General features: G+C 44.6%; 1 protein-coding gene across 2 annotated transcripts in view; it reads right to left on the bottom strand.

Annotated features, from left to right (window-relative positions):
• parp8 (poly (ADP-ribose) polymerase family, member 8) overlaps positions 1–20,446 on the bottom strand; it is a 427,354-nt gene that overhangs the window by 213,783 nt on the left and 193,125 nt on the right. For both annotated transcript variants that reach the window (XM_078219454.1, XM_078219455.1), the window contains exons 4-6: positions 16,803–16,892; positions 5,445–5,515; positions 1,223–1,300 (exon numbers count right to left, since the gene is read on the bottom strand). In XM_078219454.1, the coding sequence (XP_078075580.1) occupies positions 1,223–1,300; positions 5,445–5,515; positions 16,803–16,892 (239 nt within the window). The remainder of the gene's footprint in view (positions 1–1,222; positions 1,301–5,444; positions 5,516–16,802; positions 16,893–20,446) is intronic.

The following is a 20,446-nucleotide window of genomic DNA, read 5'->3' on the forward strand; positions in this document are numbered from 1 at the left end:
GACTAAACAGAAATTTAAATTTTCATGTTATCCATCTGCTTCTTAATTTCACGGCAATTCATTTTAAAAGTGATTATTTTACTGTTGCATAGTTACATGAATTGACTGATTTTTTGATATTTTTTCTGTAACATTTCATAAATCATCCACTCCATATTTTACTCAACACCATTAATATTTTAGTATTCTACCAAGTCATATTTGGTTAACTGTCATTTCAATTTTTCAGTTATTCTTAAATATAGATCGCATCCTTCATTATTAAGTAACTTTAGGACATTTCAAATTAATCACTAGATTTGAGATTACAAAGTATTGTAGACTGTCATGCATGAAACAAACCATAGTTTCAGACACAATACAATATGGTGAATGACAACAACTCCAACAGGACATCAGGATTGACTGACCTGGGGCTCAGCACAAGCAGGGCCACAGGATTTAGCTGGAAATGTTACTTTCTGGGTCATTTACCATTACCTGCCTCGTGCTAAACAGGTTCAAACAGATATTGATTGATCCTTTTCAAAACACCAAAAGCAGGATTTTATGGCTGCGCTCACCCCAAAACCGGAAAAATCGGAGGTCAACGGACCTTTCCCTCGGTCTGCCCCTCGCCCGCTACAGTTCCTGGGGTGGGCAGAATGGGAAAATTCACCCCCAAGTGTATGTCCTTACTTTAAGGTAGCATACTTGAAAGTAAAGTCTACATAGAAATAGATTCTTCATGGGTTCTTTGCCTGAATCATTGGCAATTATTTGTCTAACCATGGCAAAGTATTACAGTTTTTAACTTTGGGAAGGGAGAAGAGTCTGGCCTTGAGTCTATCTCAGCCAGAATGGTGATTGAACCCCGTGCTATTCGAGTCAATCTGATCCATATGCTAGCCATCTAGCTGACTGAGCTAACTGACCCCACGAGATACATATAAATGAAACATATAAAGCATATTTCTGTCAATTATTGGCCGGAATCCACTCTCAGGTCTCAGTCTTTGATCTTAATCACACAATGTCGATAAGATACTCAACTTATTTTCGTCATTTCTCCTGTACATATAAAATGATCTTTAAGAAAGTATCAACTCCAATTCCTTTAGCATCGGCATCAGAAGAAATTAATGGATTTCCCTGTTAACCTAATGTGCAGGCCACTGTTTTATCTTCAAAAACTCCTGGAAATTCCAGCTAGTGACGAATGAATCATAGGAAATCTGCTCACCTGACCCACGTAATAAAATTCTTCCGAATCATTGTCTCCTTCTGAATCCTCTTCTATTGTGCAGTTGTGTCTGGACTCCTAAACACAGAACCAATGATGCAGTCAATGTGATACTAAAACTGGAAGAATATGTTGCTTGTTATCAAGATGTTCCATATAAACCAAACAGCAAAATAAAAACGGATTGCACAGATGTTCAGTGTCAGGGAGCCGGAGATCAATCCACAGCTTGATACTCTCAGCTGACATTCAAAGACTATTATCCTCTACACGGGGGCTTCACTATTATAACCAATCCACCTCACAGTGGAACAACATTTGCAGCAGTTATGGAGATTTTTGGGAGCCCGCAGAGACCAGCCCGGGAGCAAACAGCACAAAGCTAAGGTAGATTGGGAAGCTACATTAAAAGCTATGACAGTTGACAAGCAATGGTGAGTATTTAAAGTATTAATTTGTAGTAAACATGTACTCCCTTATGGGACAAAATTCCACAGAAAAAGTGGCTAACTAGAAGATTTAAAAGTTAGTATTAGATTAAAGGAACAAGCTTATAAATGTAGCCAAGAAGAGCTGTAACTCTCGAGAATCAGGAGAATTTTAGAATTAGGCAAAAGGTAATCAAGAAATTGTTAAAGGAAAGTAAAAAAGAATATGAGAGTAGGTTACCAAGAGACATAAAGTAGATTGTAAATACTCTATAGGTACTGAAACCAGAAGTATTAGTGAAAGTAAACATTTGAGACATAGAGAGGGGAAATTCTAATGGAAACTAGGGAAATGGCAGAGACATTAAACAAATACTTTGTACCTGTCTTCACAGTAGAATACACAATAAACATTCCAGATATAATATTGGATCAAAGTTCCAGCGAGGATGAGGAGCTTAAAGGAATTTGTTTAAATAAAGAAATAGTACTCGAAACATAAATGAGTCTCAGTGGCGGAAAATCCCCTGGATCTGACAACCTGAATTCTGGGTTACAAAAACAGCTGCAGAAATAGTGGATGCAGAGGTTTTGATTTTGCAGAATTCCTTAGATTCTAGAAAAATTCCCAAGACTGGAACGTAGCAAACATAACCCCATTATTAAAGAAAGGAGGGAGAGAGAAAAGGGGAACTGTAGTCCAGTTAGTCTAACATTAGTGGTAGGCAAAGCACTAGGTTCTATTACTGGGGACATAAGAGGGCACTTGGAATATATTAACATGATTAAGCAGAGTCAACATGGATTTACAAAAAGGATCTCATGTTTGGTATGAGGATATAACTGGTAACCAGGGGATATAATGTATTTGGATTTTCAAAAATTATTTGATTAGGTGTCACACAGGATGTAACTATACAAAATTAAGATTCATGGCACAGAGATGGAATGGATAATATATATAGGCTGGAACTTTCCAGCTATTCTCAGTGGTGGGATTCCGGTCCTGCCGATGACAACTCCTGCCACCAGGGAACCCATGCCAAGGGTCGACTCCGACCAGAAGATCCCACCAGTGGGAAGGGCTGGAAAACCCCACCCAATTGGACGGCACACTTGCAAAATTTGATTTTCAGATTAAGGGAAATAGTTATGTGGTAATTATTACCTTGAACTTTACTTGTACCCGAATGGGCAAGCCCTATTTTTGTTATACATTTAGTTGGTATCTATCATCTAAATACTGCAAATGCACAACCTTCCATGTGTTTAAAGAGGCAGAGTCTCTCAGCAAGATACTTTCAAGCAAAAATTTAGGAGGAGAGAGTCAGTCAATAGCAACTTCCTGACTCCTGCAATAAACTGCATTTTACAGATGGTGGAAGTTGCTGCCCAATTTACTTCATAATATAACACTGAGCATGGAAAATGTCAGTCACTTCTGCATAAAATCCAGAATGAATTGCAAAATGCAGAAACCTTGGGGAGTGGCTGATGAGGGATCGTTTCTGCAAATAAAAACAGTGGGGAGCAAATAGTGACAGGAGAAAATGCATCACAAACATAGCAGGATACAAATGGTCACCATTTTCACCATCTGCTCATCCCATCCCTCCTGACAGACATCGAACCTGGAGCTTTTGTGAATTGCTGCAGTTTATCTAGCTGTGCAAGTAAAGGAAGAAGTTTTTATGAATGACAGCAACTAAAGTTAGACCACCAATTGAAAATAAAGCCCTGGATGAAGTGGGGATATTTGCTGAGAATAGGCTTTGAAAGCTATTAAAGTGCCAGCCTAGGGTAAGTAGCAGTACTTTCCCCTTTCAGTCAGGTTTTTATTAAGTCGATCAATGTGGTAACTTGGTTCTACCAGTTATTAATGAACAAAGAATGTTTATTCACCCTAACAACTATATACAGAGCAATGCAGATTCAATGTTTACAGTTATGCCTCCAGGTTCTAACTGCTGGGACAAGCCCAGACAAGCTGGATTGAAGCCCCAACTTGGTTCCCTAAAGGCAGCCCTGGTCATGTGATCCTTTCAGAAGAGCACACCTGAAAGGGGCCAGTCACTACATCCCTCCCCACCTTGGTTCCTTAATATACAGAATGATAGTTAATCAATGCAGTTCCCCATAATTTATAGCAATTAACATTTTTAATCAGTCCATCAAAAGCTCAGTCTCTGAGGTGGCTTCTTCATAGAGCAGTGCAGCTCCTCCATCGAGGCTGTCTCTGTTGGGGGACTTCCTGTGGAAATGATCACACTCAGCCTCTCTTCTGGTACAGATGCTTCAACCTCTCTGTGCCAGTCAGAACAATATTCTTGGCTGTTATACGCTGAGGAGGCATTTCACTTCTCGGGCAACCAACAACACTTCCAGCTGGCACCAATAGATCAGGATGTGACAACTCTCGCCTTCACAAATGGTCCACATGTTTCTTCAAAATCCTGTCTTGCACTTCCACCTCATACCACAACGGCCCCATCTTGGCCACCACAATTCCAGGAATCCACCTTGAGCCATTCCCGAATTTCCTCGCACAGACTAGGCCATCTATTTCAAATGATCTTGGATCTTTTGTCGAATCATGGTTGCTCTGTTGATTGCACTGTCTTGTATCTACCCTCCCTGCTAAGTTTGCGAATACTAGGCTTAGCCTGGTCCTGAGGCGTCGACCCATCAATAATTCTGCTGGAGATATACCTGTGGTGGAATGCAGGGTGGTCCTGTATACTGAGACGAATTGGGCTATTTTAATTTCCAAAAGATGCAGGTGGTTATTTTGTCAAGCTGCTCCCCCTCAGGCACCTGAACATGCCCCCCATTTCATTGCCAACCATCATCTGCCACCCCCACGCATCAGCATTGTCCTGCCCTCGGTTAGCCACAACTCTCCCAGCCTCATCATTGACCTGCTATCGATTACACTTGATCTCCTCTCAACCATATTTGTGTCGCCTATGTTTCTGCAGAGATTGACCTTCCCTCTGTTGCCCAGCTCCCTCTCTCTAACGTCCAAAGCCCTTCTTAGGGCAACTAGGATGCAACCTCCCTCCCTTGGATAGCCATACCCTACCTTCCCTGGACAGCCACCACCCAAGCTGAATGCAACAACTCAGCCTCCTCTCTCTAGTCTAATAGAGTTCCTCATGCATGAAAAACAGTTCCTTCTCACTAAATCTACCAGGAAGACTATCTTACCTGCTTCACACCATTTTTAACTAGGTGTGAATCTGAAGGCACATGTTTCTCATCTTCTCCCAATTTAATCACAAAGGTACAAATTAATCTGGCAATCATATGTTTTAATGAGTGTGCATGACATGCTAATTGCTGATGCATTAAGAACAGGTTCCCCACTATTTGCCATTGGGAACCAAGATCTGCCTTTAATCTGCCAGTTTACTTCCCAGCCTCCATCCCACCATTGGGAAGCTGACATTTCGCTTCCCACACAAATAAGTGCCCATCCACCTAATTTCCTGCTCCAGAGAGCTTCACTAGATTTGATCCTTGGACTTGCATATGCACACTGATAAGTGTTCAACCATTGATAAGGCTGAATCATGTGAAGATACTAACGTCACAAGCATTAAAAATAGTTTTTGGCCTGTGCATTGGTTTAATATTAATGAATGATACAGAACAGAAGGCGCAAGAGCAACACAAAACAACTTTAGAAGATTTGCAGAGGACAGGGTGGTGCGGAAGATAAATGTAGACAACTCCACTTTCATTTCAGAAAAGCTGATAAAAATGTTTGGACATGTTGGTAAAATGGCACTTACCTGGCACCTTTCATTGTGCAGCTTTGTTCTGACTGACAGGCAACTTGTGGTATCATTATTGATCCTTAATTCTGAAAAATATAAGGAGAACTTACAATCTCTGGTTCATGCTGAAAGGAAGGCACATCAGTAACATTTCTATCCTGTACTATCTTTCCTGAGCAAATTTCAGTGCAGGAGAGTGGTTTATATTTAGTCAATCTTTAAAAATCACCAGCAGTTTTCAACAAGTTTATTTTAAATGCTTGAAAACCACTCTAGATGCCTTTGTTCATGCAATATGTATTATCTAATTTGGATAAAATATGTTCAGTATTAATATTTGGCCTGCTTCATCCTGATGTTAATGGGATGCTGCACAAATCATAGAATCCTACAGTGCAGAAGGAGGCCATTCAGCCCATCGAGTCTGCACTGACCACAATCCCACCCAGGCTCTATCCCCAGAACCCCATGCATTTACCCTAACTAGTCCCTCTGATAATTTCGGGGAAATTTAGCATGGCCAATCCACCTAACCCACATATCTTTGGACTGTGGGAGGAAACTGGAGCACTCAGAGGAAACCCACACAGACACAGGGAGAGCACACAGACAGTGACCCAAGCCAGGAATCGAACCCGGGTCCCCAGTGGCGCTGTGAGGCAGCAGTGCCAATCATTGTGCCACTGTGCCGCCCCTAATGAACTGCATCTTCATTATTGTTTCTGTTGAATGGGTAGTTAATAGACAGCAATGTGGTAGGTTCCAGGCCATATGTGTTTAGCCTTTCACTAGCATAAACATTTCATTCCATAGCATCATCTGTGCTTTAATATTTTAAGATTCTATACCATTGTTCACAACCGATTCATACTCTTATCTTCAAAAGGCAACATATGTTTAAAACAGAGTGATCACAATCAATTGTTAGGACAGCCACAGCTTGAACATGTCCGAAGCAGTGCTCCATAATGGTTTCAGGTTTCAAAGAAGTAGCAAGACTCCCAACATGAATTTGCGTTTAGTATAAGAGGGTAATTATTAACCTAGGCAAATATAGCCTGAGATGCAAACTCCCTGACCACAAGGCGTGAGATTTGCTGGTATATAGCTATTTGAACAAAAGAAGTCTTATAAAAAGTGAAACTCTTAACAGAGAGGAACAAACTCTTTTGCACTTTGAAAGAACAAAGAACAAAGAACAGTACAGCACAGGAAACAGGCCCTTCGGCCCTCCAAGCCTGTGCTGCTCCTTGGTCCAACTAGACCAATCGTTTGTATCCCTCCATTCCCAGGCTGCTCATGTGACTATCCAGGTAAGTCTTAAACGATGTCAGCGTGCCTGCCTCCACCACCCTACTTGGCAGCGCATTCCAGGCCCCCACCACCCTCTGTGTAAAAAACGTTCCTCTGATATCTGAGTTATACTTCGCCCCTCTCAGCTTGAGCCCGTGACCCCTCGTGATCTTCACCTCCGACCTGGGAAAAAGCTTCCCACTGTTCACCCTATCTATACCCTTCATAATCTTGTACACCTCTATTAGGTCTCCCCTCATTCTCCGTCTTTCCAAGGAGAACAACCCCAGTCTACCCAATCTCTCCTCATAGCTAAGACCCTCCATACCAGGCAACATCCTGGTAAACCTTCTCTGCACTCTCTCTAACGCCTCCACGTCCTTCTGGTAGTGCGGCGACCAGAACTGGACGCAGTACTCCAAATGTGGCCTAACCAGCGTTCTATACAACTGCATCATCAGACTCCAGCTTTTATACTCTATACCCCGTCCTATAAAGGCAAGCATACCATATGCCTTCTTCACCACCTTCTCCACCTGTGTTGCCACCTTCAAGGATTTGTGGACTTGCACACCTAGGTCCCTCTGTGTTTCTATACTCCTGATGACTCTGCCATTTATTGTATAACTCCTCCCTACATTATTTCTTCCAAAATGCATCACTTCGCATTTATCTGGATTAAACTCCATCTGCCACCTCTCCGCCCAATTTTCCAGCCTATTTATATCCTGCTGTATTGCCCGACAATGCTCTTCGCTATCCGCAAGTCCAGCCATCTTCGTGTCATCCGCAAACTTGCTGATTACACCAGTTACACCTTCTTCCAAATCATTTATATATATCACAAATAGCAGAGGTCCCAGTACAGAGCCCTGCGGAACACCACTGGTCACAGACCTCCAGCCGGAAAAAGACCCTTCGACCACTACCCTCTGTCTCCTATGGCCAAGCCAGTTCTCCACCCATCTAGCCACTTCTCCTTGTATCTCCTTGATAAGGGGGAAACTTCCCCCTTATCAAATGCACCACTGGTCAGGACTCGTTGCAGACAACATTAGCTAAAAAATGTTTTATTGCACTGTCACCGACTACCACATCCCCTCAATCAATACCATTTGTTGCGAACCATTTTAGTACAGCCAAAGGAGCAAAATTCTTTATCTTTTTTTCTTTATTCATTCATGAGACATGGGCGTCATTGGCTAGCCAGTCATTGGCTTGCTCATCCCTAGTTGCCCTTGAACTGAGTGGCTTGCTAGGCCATTTCAAAGGGCAGTTGAGAGTCAACCACATTGCTGTGGTGCTAGAGTCACATTTAGGCCAGACCAGGTAATGACGGCAAATTTCCTTCCCTGAATGAATGAACCAGATGGGTTTTACCGACAATCGACTCATGGTCATCAGTAGATTCTTAATTCCAGATATTTTTTCTTGAATTCAAATTCCACCAGCTACCGTGGTGGGATTCAAACCCAGGTCCCCAGATCATTAGCTGAGTTTCCAGATTAATAGCCCAGCAATAATACCACTAGGCCATCGCCTCCTCTAAATGCATGCAGCTCCTTCTATTTTGTCTTTCTTTCCTTGAATCCCAGACTCAGAGTAGGTAAGTTACATATTAACTTTCAGTGTCAGATGGTACGCCAGCAGTAACAGTACTGGCTGCCAGTTACACATCGAGCACAATCACTCTTTCCATCACACAGAAAAATCTAACAGGGAATATAACACATGGAAAATCTCCAAAGGCAAATTTGCAATGGTGGCAAAACTTAAAATCTACCTCAGGAAAACAAATAAAATGTTCTCAATGTGTGCTAGCTGCTGCTAAAATTTCAATTTAAATTATCTCTTTGTTAAAGCTTAAAAATTTGATTTGAAATTTTGTAATTTTTCCTACACTGGTCCTGAGTGGAGAGCAGGTAGGAGTTTGAGGAGGTGTGAAAGTGCCTAAAGCTATAAGGCCTAAAATATAAGCAAACAACTGAGACAAAATCCTGGAAAACCAAGGGGAGCCTTTCAACCAGACTGACTCAGCACTCAGCTGCCCTTGTGGCCACTTGCATTTAATCCACTTCCAAGGATGGTGGGCCTCTGCATCCGGCACAACCCCCAACTGTAAGGTAAATTTGGGTCTGACGGGGCACTTTCCACTGAAGCAGGTCTTTGGTATCATGAAATTTCCTGACACAAGCTACCTGTCTGTGCATCAGAATTCTAGCTCTTAAGGAGATTCGATAAAGGTATTCAAAATCAGGAGGGATATGGACAGAGTAGATGGGGAGAAATTGCTCCCATTAGTGGAAAGATTGAGAACCAGAAGGTCCCAGTTTAAAATGATTGGCAAAAATAACAATGGTAACATGAGGAAGAACAAAGTATTGAGGATGTGAAATGCATTGCTTGAGGGGTTAGTGGAGGCAGATTCAATCAAGCCTTCAAAGAGAATTGGATCTAGAAAAGAAAATGTTGGGCTATGGAGGAAGGACAGTGGAATGGGTCAAGGTGAGTTGTTTTTGCAGAGAGCCAGTATGAACACTATGGGCCAAATTACTTTATCCTGCATTGTAACCATTTTATGATAAACTGGAGTCCGTCAACAAATGTGAACTACTCATTTACCCTATCCCTATTTAAATGGGCTTTATGAATATTTTGGCTTCTTTATCAGAAAATGATACAACAGTGATGAAGGGATTTCACATTTGTTGCAGATGTGAAATCCTTGCAGCTGTAAATCAGAGGGCAAAAGTGATGCCTTTCCGACCTCTGGCCCTGGCAATGATCACTGACAAAAGAGTAACAAACACTGAAGTGTAACAGTTCAATGGAATAGCTATGAATCATCACGGCAGGAAAATGAGCCTGTGATCTCTGAACAAAACTAGGATATTTTGTAACTCTGTGTCAACTCCCAACTCTGTGCTGGTGCATGCTTAAAACAGATATAGGCTCTTTGCATAAGTTTCAGGAGCAAAATTAACAGGAGATGGGAAGAGCAGGTGATGGCAGTCTCTTGTACTGCAAGCTAATTTCAGCTCTTGACTATTAAAACAACACTTGTGCTGAATTTTCATTTTTGATTCTTTATTGTCTGTTCCTGTCCTCATGTTCGTATCAACAAACAGACTCCTTGAGCTGCTCAGCCAGAAGTTGTTTTGCCTGATTATACCACTGATAGCAACATTAATCTTTAAGGCCAGGGCTTCACTACCTGTGGAGGCATGGCTGAAAACTACATACCTGAGGCCTGCCTTCTCCATTAGAAGGGGCACCACTGCTTTTGTATTCAAAGTTTGCCACTAAAGCATCACCAGTGGATTATTATCTATAAAGGCATCATTTGGCAGAGTGCCACATTGATCAGTTTGAAATATAATATTAAAAACAACTAAAAAAATCTAACCTGAACATTGAAAAAGAAAATCAATATTTTCGCTGTTCACTTCAGACTGGAAGTTAATCTCAGATACAACATTTAAATTGGCTATGGCCCATTTTCATCCATATAGACAATGCACACTCCACCCAGGAGGCCCAAGGCTCACCTAAAATTGGGACTTGGAGGGAGACCTGTGGAGACAGGAAGGCTACTTCCACAGCTCGTGAATCCACAGGAACACTTTTTTTAAAAACAACTTCAGATTTTGGTTTGGTTGAAGAAAGTTGAATGGGACAGGTCTGTTTTTTTTAAATTAATTCATGGGACATGGGCATCCCTGGCCGGCCAGCATTTATTGCCCATCCCGAGTTGCCCTTGAGAACGTGGTGGTGAGCTGCTTTCTTGAAACGCTGTTGCAACTGAGTGGCTTGTAGGCCATTTCAGAGGGCAGTTGAGAATCAATCACATTGCTGTGGCTCTGGAGCCACATGTCGGCCAGACCAGGTAAGGACGGCAGATTCTTCCCTAAAGGACATTAGTGAACCAGATGGGTTTATTCCAACAATTGACAATCGTTTCATGGTCATCAGTAGATTCTTAATTACAGATATTTTTTATTGAATTCAAGTTCCACCATCTGCCGTGACGGGATTCGCACCCGGGTCTGAGTTTCTGGATTAATAGTCTCGCCATAATACCGCTTGGCCATCACCTGCTCTTCCCATCTCCTATTAATTTCGCTCCTGAAACTTATGCAAAGAGCCTCGGTCTGTTTTAAGCATGCACCACAGACATGTGGACAGCCACAAATACAAATATATATGGCAGCCATACTCACGTGGACAGGACTTTACTCACTGAAATTGTGCCCGTGTTATAGTGTTACAATGAATGCAAAAAGGTATAGTTTCTATTCAAAAGGCACTTTTCCAAAATTACTCCTGATTGCTTTTTTGTTTTGCCATGTTATCTCTCCCTCTTTTTGTATCAATTCCCAATATATTCTGGGCTGAACTATGCAATGAGGTCTCCGGAAGTGCTCCCTATTTTGTAGGAAGAGGGTGCTTAGTGGACTGATTTTTACGATACTTTTGGTTTCTTACAGATGTTGCTGTTCATCCTTAAAAATGCAATTGATGAAAGGAGAAAGGTGGCCTTGCACTCCTGTGAAGACAAGAAATCTTAGAAGAGTCTATCTCATGAACAAAAATAGACCTTGAGAATAATGTATTTTACATCTATCACCTTGTATTGCACCAGTGTGTTTCAATGATGTATTCAATGATTTAAACACATCTACATTCAATTCCTTACCTCAATATTGTACTCAGTTACTGTGGTGAACCACTGTAGTTGTCTGTTTATGTGATATGCCTGGACACGCCCCTGCTGCCTCAATCCGGGGCTCCGCCCTTCTCGGGGTATAAAGGTGGCTGCTCTCCGCCCCTTTTGCCTCAATTCGGATTAGCTATCGGTTCGGGTGTGCTCCAGTTCTTTTGTTAATAAAAGCCTGTTATTTCGCAACAACGAGTCTTTGCATAATCAATGGTGTATCAATTTTATTAACAAAAATTTTGGGATGGAGCAACTCTTGAAACCTGATAAATTGGACTTGCATCCACAGGCTGTTGGGGCCTCAAACTCTTTTGATCACTGGCTGCGCTGCTTCGAGACCTTCATCGCCTCCTCCTCCGCCGTCGTCGTAACCGACATCGACAAACTACACGTGCTCCATGCCCGCGTCAGCGCTCACATCTTCGCGATGATCCGAGACGCAGAAAATTACCAGGAGGCAATCGATCTCCTAAAGAGCCAGTACAACCGGCAGCCGAATGAAGTCTACGCCAGACATCTGCTGGCCACTCGCAAACAGCAGCTGGGAGAATCAACTGAACAATTCTTGTGCGAACTGCGTGCACTCGGCAGAGCCTGCAGCTGCAAGGCCGTTTCAACCGCCCAAAACGCCGACGACCTGATTAGAGATGCCTTTGTCACGGGCATCAGGTCAACCTATATCCAGCAGCGTCTACTGGAACAAGGTGGGCTGGACCTGAAGAAAACTGTGGAGCTTGCCGGCTCGCTGGAGGTGGCTTTCCGGAACCTCGAGGCCTACACCCCCGACCATGAGGGCGCACTGTGGACACCGCGACCGCAGCCATCTCTGTACCCGGGAGGGCCGCAAACCTATCCCGACGCGGAACTGACCACTGCCGCAGTCTCCGGAGGCCCGAGGTGCTACTTCTGCGGCCTGGAGAAGCACCCACGACGATGTTGCCCGGCGAAAGACGCGATCTGCTATGGCTGCGGTAAGAAGGGCCATTACCTGAAAGTTTGCAGGGCAAAATCGGCCCCCAGGCCCAGCAGCGCCGCATGCGATCCGCAGGAGGCACCGTCTTTGACGTCATCGGCCGCGTGCGATCCGTGGGAGCCGCCATTTTGGACACCATCGGCCGCGTGCGACTCACGGAGGCCGCCATCTTGGATGCCATCAGCCACGTGCGACCCACGGGAGCCGCCATCTTGGATGATGTCAGTTGCGTGCGAATCACGCGGGCCGCCATTTTGGGAACCGTCCACCGCGTGCGGCTCCTCGCCTAATCCGACGGTGGCCTCGGTTGCGTTGGACCAGTCCAGGCCTCACCAACTCGCCTGGTCTATGATGGACATCAAGGTAAACGGCCACACTACTAACTGCTTATTTGACAGTGGGAGTACGAAGAGTTTTATCCACCCTATCACGGTGAGGCGCTACGCACTGCCAGTACTGCCAATGCAGCAATCAATCTCCATGGCTTCGACGTCCCAGTCGGTGAATGTCCTCGGCTACTGTGAGCAACTCTGACTGTACGGGGCACGGTGTACGAGAAGCGCAGGCTCCTCGTGCTGCCACAGCTCTGCGCTGCCGTACTACTGGGGCTAGATTTCATGTGTCACCTTGGGGGCGTCACCATGGTGTATAATGGGCCGTTTCCCCCAATCTCCATCTTAAATCCACAGCTATTAGACCAGCCACCGCACACCACCTGTGGTCTCTCGACCCTTAAAGTCACCCCTCCCTCGCTCTTTGAACACCTCACCCCCGACTGCAAGCCCATTGCCACCAAAAGCAGATGGTACAGCGCTGAAGATAGAGCGTTTATTAACTCTGAGGTGCGACGCCTCCTGGGGGAGGGGATCATTGAGGCCAGTACCAGCCCCTGGAGAGCCCAAGTGGTGGTTGTTAAGATTGGGGAGAAACATCACATGGTTATCGACTACAGTCAGACCATTAACCAATACACGCAGCTGGACGCGTATTCCCTTCCCCGCATCTCCGACATGGTCAATCAGATTGCACAATATCGGGTGTTCTCCACCATTGATTTGAAGTCTGCATACCACCAGCTCCCTATCCGCCCGGCAGACCGCCAATACATTGCCTTCGAGGCGGAAGGCCGTCTCTATCACTTCCTTCGGGTCCCCTTCGGCATCACCAACGGGGTCTCGGTTTTCCAGCGTGAGATGGACCAAATGGTGGACCAGAACGGGCTGCGGGCCACCTTCCCATACCTGGATAACATCACCATCTGCGGCCATGATCAGCAGGACCACGACACCAACCTCCAAAAATTCCTCCACACCACAGCGCTCCTCAACCTGACCTATAATAAGGAGAAGTGTGCATTCCGCACGTGCCGCCTCACCATCCTTGGTTGTGTTGTGGAGAATGGGGTCATCGGCCCCGATCCCGACCGCATGCGTCCCCTCCTGGAACTTCCCCTCCCCACCACCCTCAAAGCACTGAGGAAATGCCTAGGCTTCTTCTCATACTACGCCCAGTGGGTCCCCAATTATGTGGACAAAGCCCGTCCGCTCATCAAATCCAACCTTTTCCCCTAGCGGCGGAGGCTCGGCTGGCCTTTGACTGCATCAAAGCGGATATCGCGAAGGCCACGATGCACGCTGTCGACGAATCCACCCCATTTCAGGTGGAGAGCGATGCGTCTGACTTTGCCCTAGCCGCCGCTCTTAACCAGGCGGGCAGACCCGTGGCCTTCTTCTCGCGCACCCTCCAGGGCCCTGAAATTCGACACTCCTCTGCCGAAAAAGAGGCACCAGCCATCGTGGAGGCTGTGCGGAACTGGCACCACTATTTAGCTGGCAAACGGTTCACCCTGCTCACGGACCAACGGTCCGCTGCCTTTATGTTCAGTAACGCGCAGCGGGGCAAAATCAAGAACGATAAGATTTTGAGGTGGAGGATCGAGCTCTCCACCTACAATTACGACATTTTATACCGGCCTGGGAAGCTCAATGAGCCCCCAGACGTCCTGTCCCGGGGGACCTGTGCCAGCGCGAACCTAGACCGGTTACAGACTCTCCACGACGACCTCTGCCACCCGGGGGTGACCAGGTTCTTCCACTTCATCAAGGCCTGGAACCTGCCCTATTCCATCGAGGAAGTCAGGTCTGTAACCAGGCACTGCCAAGTCTGCGCGGAGTGCAAGCTGCACTTCTATCGGCCAGACAGAGCGCACCTCATCAAAGCCACCCGCCTAAGCATTGACTTCAAAGGCCCCCTCCCCTCTTCTGACCACAACATATACTTCCTCAACGTCATCAATGAGTATTCGCGGTTCCCCTTCGCTATTCCCTGCCCGGATATGACCTCGGCCACGGTCGTCAGGGCCCTGCACAGCCTCTTCACCCTATTTGGTTTCCCCAGCTATATTCATAGCGATCGGGGTTCCTCTTTTTTGAGTGATGAGCTGCGCCAGTACCTACTCTCCAAAGGCATAATCTCGAGTAGGACCACCAGCTACAACCCCACGGGGAACGGACAGGTGGAGAGGGAGAATGCGACAGTCTGGAAGGCCGTTTTATTAGCTCTCCGGTCTAAGGGTCTTCCAGTCTCCCACTGGCAAGAGGTCCTCCCTGATGCGCTACACTCAATTAGGTCACTACTGTGTACCAACGCCACCCCTCATGAACGCATGTTTGTTTTCCCCAGGAAGTCCTCCTCGGGGACCTCACTACCGTCGTGGCTGATGTCCCCAGGCCCTGTCCTGCTCCGGAAGCACGTGCGGACCCATAAATCGGACTCCCTGGTCGAAATGGTCCGACTCCTCCACACCAACCCCCAATATGCCTATGTGGCGTATCGCGACGGGCGGAAGGACACGGTCTCCATTCGCGACCTGGCACCTGCAGGTACTACGTCCCATGGCCTCTCACCCCCAGCTCCCAACGTTGCCCATGATGCACCAGGGTCACAGCACGCTCATCTAGCCCCCGTGTACGGCACGCCTGAGCCCCAGGAGCAGCCTCCACACACCCGGCAGTCTGAAGGCGCTACGGATGGCTTCACCGATTATGGACTGGCATCTGACTCATCACCACGGCCTCCTGAACCGGCACCACGGCCGACACTGCGGCGGTCACAGCGGAAGATCAAGCCCCCGGAGAGACTGAACTTGTAACTCTGTGACTGTTGTTCCACCACCTCGCCCCCGCCGAACTTTTTTTAAACAGGGGGTGAATGTGGTGAACCACTGTAGTTGTCTGTTTATGTGATATGCCTGGACACGCCCCTGCTGCCTCAATCCGGGGCTCCGTCCTTCTCGGGGAATAAAGGTGACTGCTCTCCGCCCCTTTTGCCTCAGTTCGGATTAGCTATCGGTTCGGGTGTGCTCCAGTTCTTTTGTTAATAAAAGCCTGTTATTTCGCAACAACGAGTCTTTGCATAATCAATGGTGCATCAATTACCAAGGTTCGAAGGTCTGGAATTTCCTTTCTCGACACCTCTGCCTCGCCACTTCTCTTTAATCCTTCAAGGCATCCCTTAAAACCTACGCTTTTCTTGCCCTATTGCAATGGACAAGTGGTATTATCGCTAGACTATTAATCCAGAAACTCAGCTAACATTCTGGTGACCTGCGCTTGAATCCCACCATGATAGGTGATGGAATTTGAATTCAATGGAAAATATCTGGATTTAAGAATCTACCGATGACCATGAATCATTGTCAATTGTCAGAAAAACGCACCTGGTTCACTAATGTCCTTTAGGGAAGGAAATCTGCTGCCTTACCTGGTTTGGCCTATGTGTGACTCCAGAGCCAGAGCAATTCAACTGCCCTCCAAGAGCAACTAAGGGACGGGCAATAAATGCTGGACAGCCAGCGATGCTCATATCCCACCAAGGTATAAAAAAATGAATCTGTTTATGTGGCTTAATAGATCGCATTTTACTATAGTAATGGTGCTAACTAAATGCATGTTGTTGTACACTTTTTATAAAAGAACATATTTATGATTTTTTCATCTCTAAACAACAAAACAAATTTCCCTTTATTCTCGATACTATTGCAAAGAAAATACAGCACAGAAACAGACCATTCAATTCAACTGGCGCAAGCTGATATTTATGTTCCGCATCATATCCTTCTTGCTCTAACCCCATCAGCAAAACTGGGGTCCCGATCGCGTCGATCTTTCTTTCCTGGTAAAATGTGAATGGGCGCAAAAATGGGCACCCTTCCTGCCCATTGGTTCACTCCTGATTTTAAGACATTTTTGCGCCGAAAAGCTGGCACGATGTGGTCGTAAAATTCTGCCCTATCTATTTCCTCTCATGTTCTCCTAGTTTCAAATAAAACAGTTCTAAATTTTGGCAACATAAGGCATTACATAAATGTAACTAAATCATAAGCTCTTACCTGTTGCTATTCTTTGGAAAATTACTGGAATGGGGTCTCTTGTGACTAGTACATCATCATCGTTCTCTGAATTTGACACATACGTATTGTCTAGAAGAATGAAAAAAAAAACAGATACATCAAATTATTTAACATTATTCCCAGGCAGGTTGTTTTGTACATTCAGAAAGCAATAGTCATTTTTTGATGGAAAGTGATTTTGAATTTAATCATTTCCATCAGAAGTTGGGATTTTTAATTCTGTTTCATTGGTGTATTTGGAGTGCAAGAGGCTAAAAACAACAGTCTCCAGTGACCAAGGCATGTAACCTGACAGGGGTTTCAAGTAAAGAAGCCCCTGGAACTTAATAAATAACTGCACCAACTGTGGCTCAAAGAAGAAATCTGGTGCCCTAAGGGTTAACATTATATGAGGCACATCCTGGAATAGAGGAAGTACAAAATTTGGACTTCAAGAATATCAATCTTTCCTAATGCACTGTATGAAATAGAAGCAATGTTGATCATCTCTCACTTAATGCAGGGACATCCAGCATACAACACAAAAGTTATATTTAGGTTTAACCATCTGAATAGGTAACCGTTTACTGTGGTGTTGCAAATATAATTATACTGGAATTATTCACTGCCCCTTTACAATAGATGTGGTAAAGATTTTGATACATTTGCCCCTATATAATGAACTGAGTGAAATAATGAATGCATGCATGTCGCACACACATTTTCTTGCAATCATAATAGCTAATACAATAGATTAATTTTTAACCCTGAAGAAAACAGTTGATGGTGAATGGGACCAGGCAGGTCGCTAATTAATCAATAGTAGATTGCGGGCCCTATGTTACCAACAGGTTCAGTGCAGAAGGGTGTTAGTGAGCATAATCCAAACATAACCATTGAGATTGCAGCCCGCAGACTTTCCGATTCTATGGTCAGTTTGCTACTGGCCACTGGTGGGATCTTCCAGTTCCGCTGGTGTCTACAGCGTTTTGTGTGGCATGCGGGCCTCGCTGTGGGGCCTGGTTGCCTTCAGCGTGGCCAGAAGATCCCGCTGATGCGAAAGGCCAGAAAATCCCAATCTATGTGGTTTTTTTGCCTGCCATACTGCACTGACATCATGCAATTTGTCATAAAATAAATCAATTACAACTGGCATATTGTACAGCAGGATAAACTGTGCACAAATAAAGGAAGAGAATGTACTGTTTCGCCTACATTACAGAGTGACAAATTACAAGGTTGTGAACACAGTGAACCTAAGACATTCTGTATTGTAATGACATTGAGTGTTCAGCATCTTCCAATTACTGTAATCACTTGTTTGCTGTTCTGCATAGGGTTGCCAACTCCACTCTGCATTGGCCAGGAGTCTCCATGAATTGAAGATCAATCTCCAGGACAGTGGTCTGTGCAACACTGGAGGAAAATCACAGGGACATCAAAAGTAGATGTTTCTTTGGAATTTCCTTTGAACATCTCTATTTACCAGATATAAAACTATTGAAAATGGTGATGGAAGATGGGGTCTGGCTGACATTTAATTGGGTAATGAATCTTTTTGTTTTCTAATTGGCACAGGAAGATGGTGCTTCACAAGGATAGATGTGTTGGCCGACTAATGGCTTGACCGTGGGTCGTCATGTGATGAGAGCTCCAGGAATATATTTAATCACAGTTGGTAACCCAAGATCTGCACCACAACACAGAGTATGAAATTTGTACACTGGTGAAATTTTATGTTAAAGCAACCTCAGTAGGAAGCAGATAGAGCAACGAAGAAGCTCTCACAAAAGTTTCATAATGTTTCTATCCAAGCCTTGCAAATAAAATTAGGTAATCCAAGAAAGAATTTCCAGATACATGGGCCCAATGTGACATAGATGGGTGGTGGTACTGGTAGTTGTGAAAATCCTGCTTCTGGTATCAGCAGATTTCCTCAAAAAAGCTTCTTTCATTTTCTTCATCTTTAGGGTGAAGGCTTGAATATTGGGCATTTTGATTGGAACCCCTACAACTTTAGAACAGTGGCCATCTAAAAAAAAAGGCACTATATCTTAACAGCGACAACACTGTTGTCCTTCAATATATTGACATATCTTTTAATTCATTCGTGGGACATGGATGTCGCTGGCTGGCCCAGCATTTATTACCCACTCCTCGTTACCTTTGAACTGAGTGGCTTACTAAGGCATTTCAGAGGGCAGTTGAGAGTCAACCACATTGCTGTGGCTCCGGAGTAACATGCAGGCCAAACCAGGTAAGAACGGCAGATTTCCTTCCATGAAGGACATTATTGAACCCAGATGGGTTTTTCTGACAATCACAATGGTTTCATGGTCATCAGTAGGTTCTTAATTCCAGTTTTTTAAAAATTGAATTCAAATCCAACCATCTGCCATGACAGGATTTCAACCCGGGTCCCCGCGACATTAGCTGAGTTTCTGGACTAATAGTCCAGCGATAATACCACGAGACCATCACCTCCCCTAAGACAGGGTCAAAATTCTGTTGAAAATTGTAAGACTGTTCACTGAGATTACCCATAAAAAAATAAAGCAGTGTGTGAACGGTGACTGCAATTCAATTCTAAGCTTCCAAATTCCACTGCATAATTATGGCCAGGAGAATAATTTCTACCCAGTTGGATTTCCACCCTGATATTATTTGTTACACAAAGTTAAAAAGCTTGAGTAATCTGAATGGAACATGAGGGTCGAGTGCTTTCGTGGATCAGGTTGCAGTCTTGCAGACTGACAGGCTGCATTCCGTGGTCATTATTCCTTAAACAGTAAGCTTTTGTTTTCTAATTTTATTCCATTCTTTAAGTTACAAAGTCAATGCACAGAGTGGATAGAACAAGCCCTTAATCCATCTTCTTGTTTGCTGCTAAAACTAATTTAAATTCAAACTGAATCCAATTCATGGTTGCCACAGGAGAGACATACAAGATCCAAGCTGAGAAGAAAAGGCATTGCACCCGATCTTGGGCTTGGTCTTAGCCAAAAGAGGCACACAGATAACAGACAGCAAATCTTTCGAATGGGACCAGAGGGTGAGTTACCTATGCTGCGCTAGCTCACCAAGTATCAGCTGAATAATGTTATTCGCAATGATCTCGTGAAGACATTTCCACATAGGACATTCCCGGGCTATCGTTGGTGAGGAGCCTTTCAGAAGTGAACTGTTTCTCTATGTGGAATCAAGGCATGCATAAATAGGTCTTTAAACTAGTTCACCTTTATCCAGCTCTTGTAGAAGTGGCATCAATCAAAGCTCTGGAAAGCAGTCAACTTTCCTCATGATATTGTTCAGTAATAGCACGCAGAAAATAACAAAAGTTTCCAAGTCATGGGCAAGGGTAGTTGCTGCAATGTGTGAATTATTATTTGTGAAACAGTTCAGGCTCAGTAAGCTTAATTTCCTGAGTATTAATGGAAACAAGTCAAGAATTAGCTGATCTCAACCAGGACAGCGGTTGGTGTTCGACTGACCTCAGTGGCCCTAGATTGAAGGGAAGGCAAATAACACAAGTTCCTGATACCCAATTAAAGCACTTAAGGGCCTTTTCCATCCAGCTTCAACTGGGAGGCAGATGATAGTTCCGAGGGGATAAAAACATTTTAAATCCTAAATCTTGAGCAGGA

The sequence above is a fragment of the Mustelus asterias genome, chromosome 1 (assembly GCF_964213995.1).
Source record: "Mustelus asterias chromosome 1, sMusAst1.hap1.1, whole genome shotgun sequence".
Classification (NCBI taxonomy): domain Eukaryota; kingdom Metazoa; phylum Chordata; class Chondrichthyes; order Carcharhiniformes; family Triakidae; genus Mustelus; species Mustelus asterias.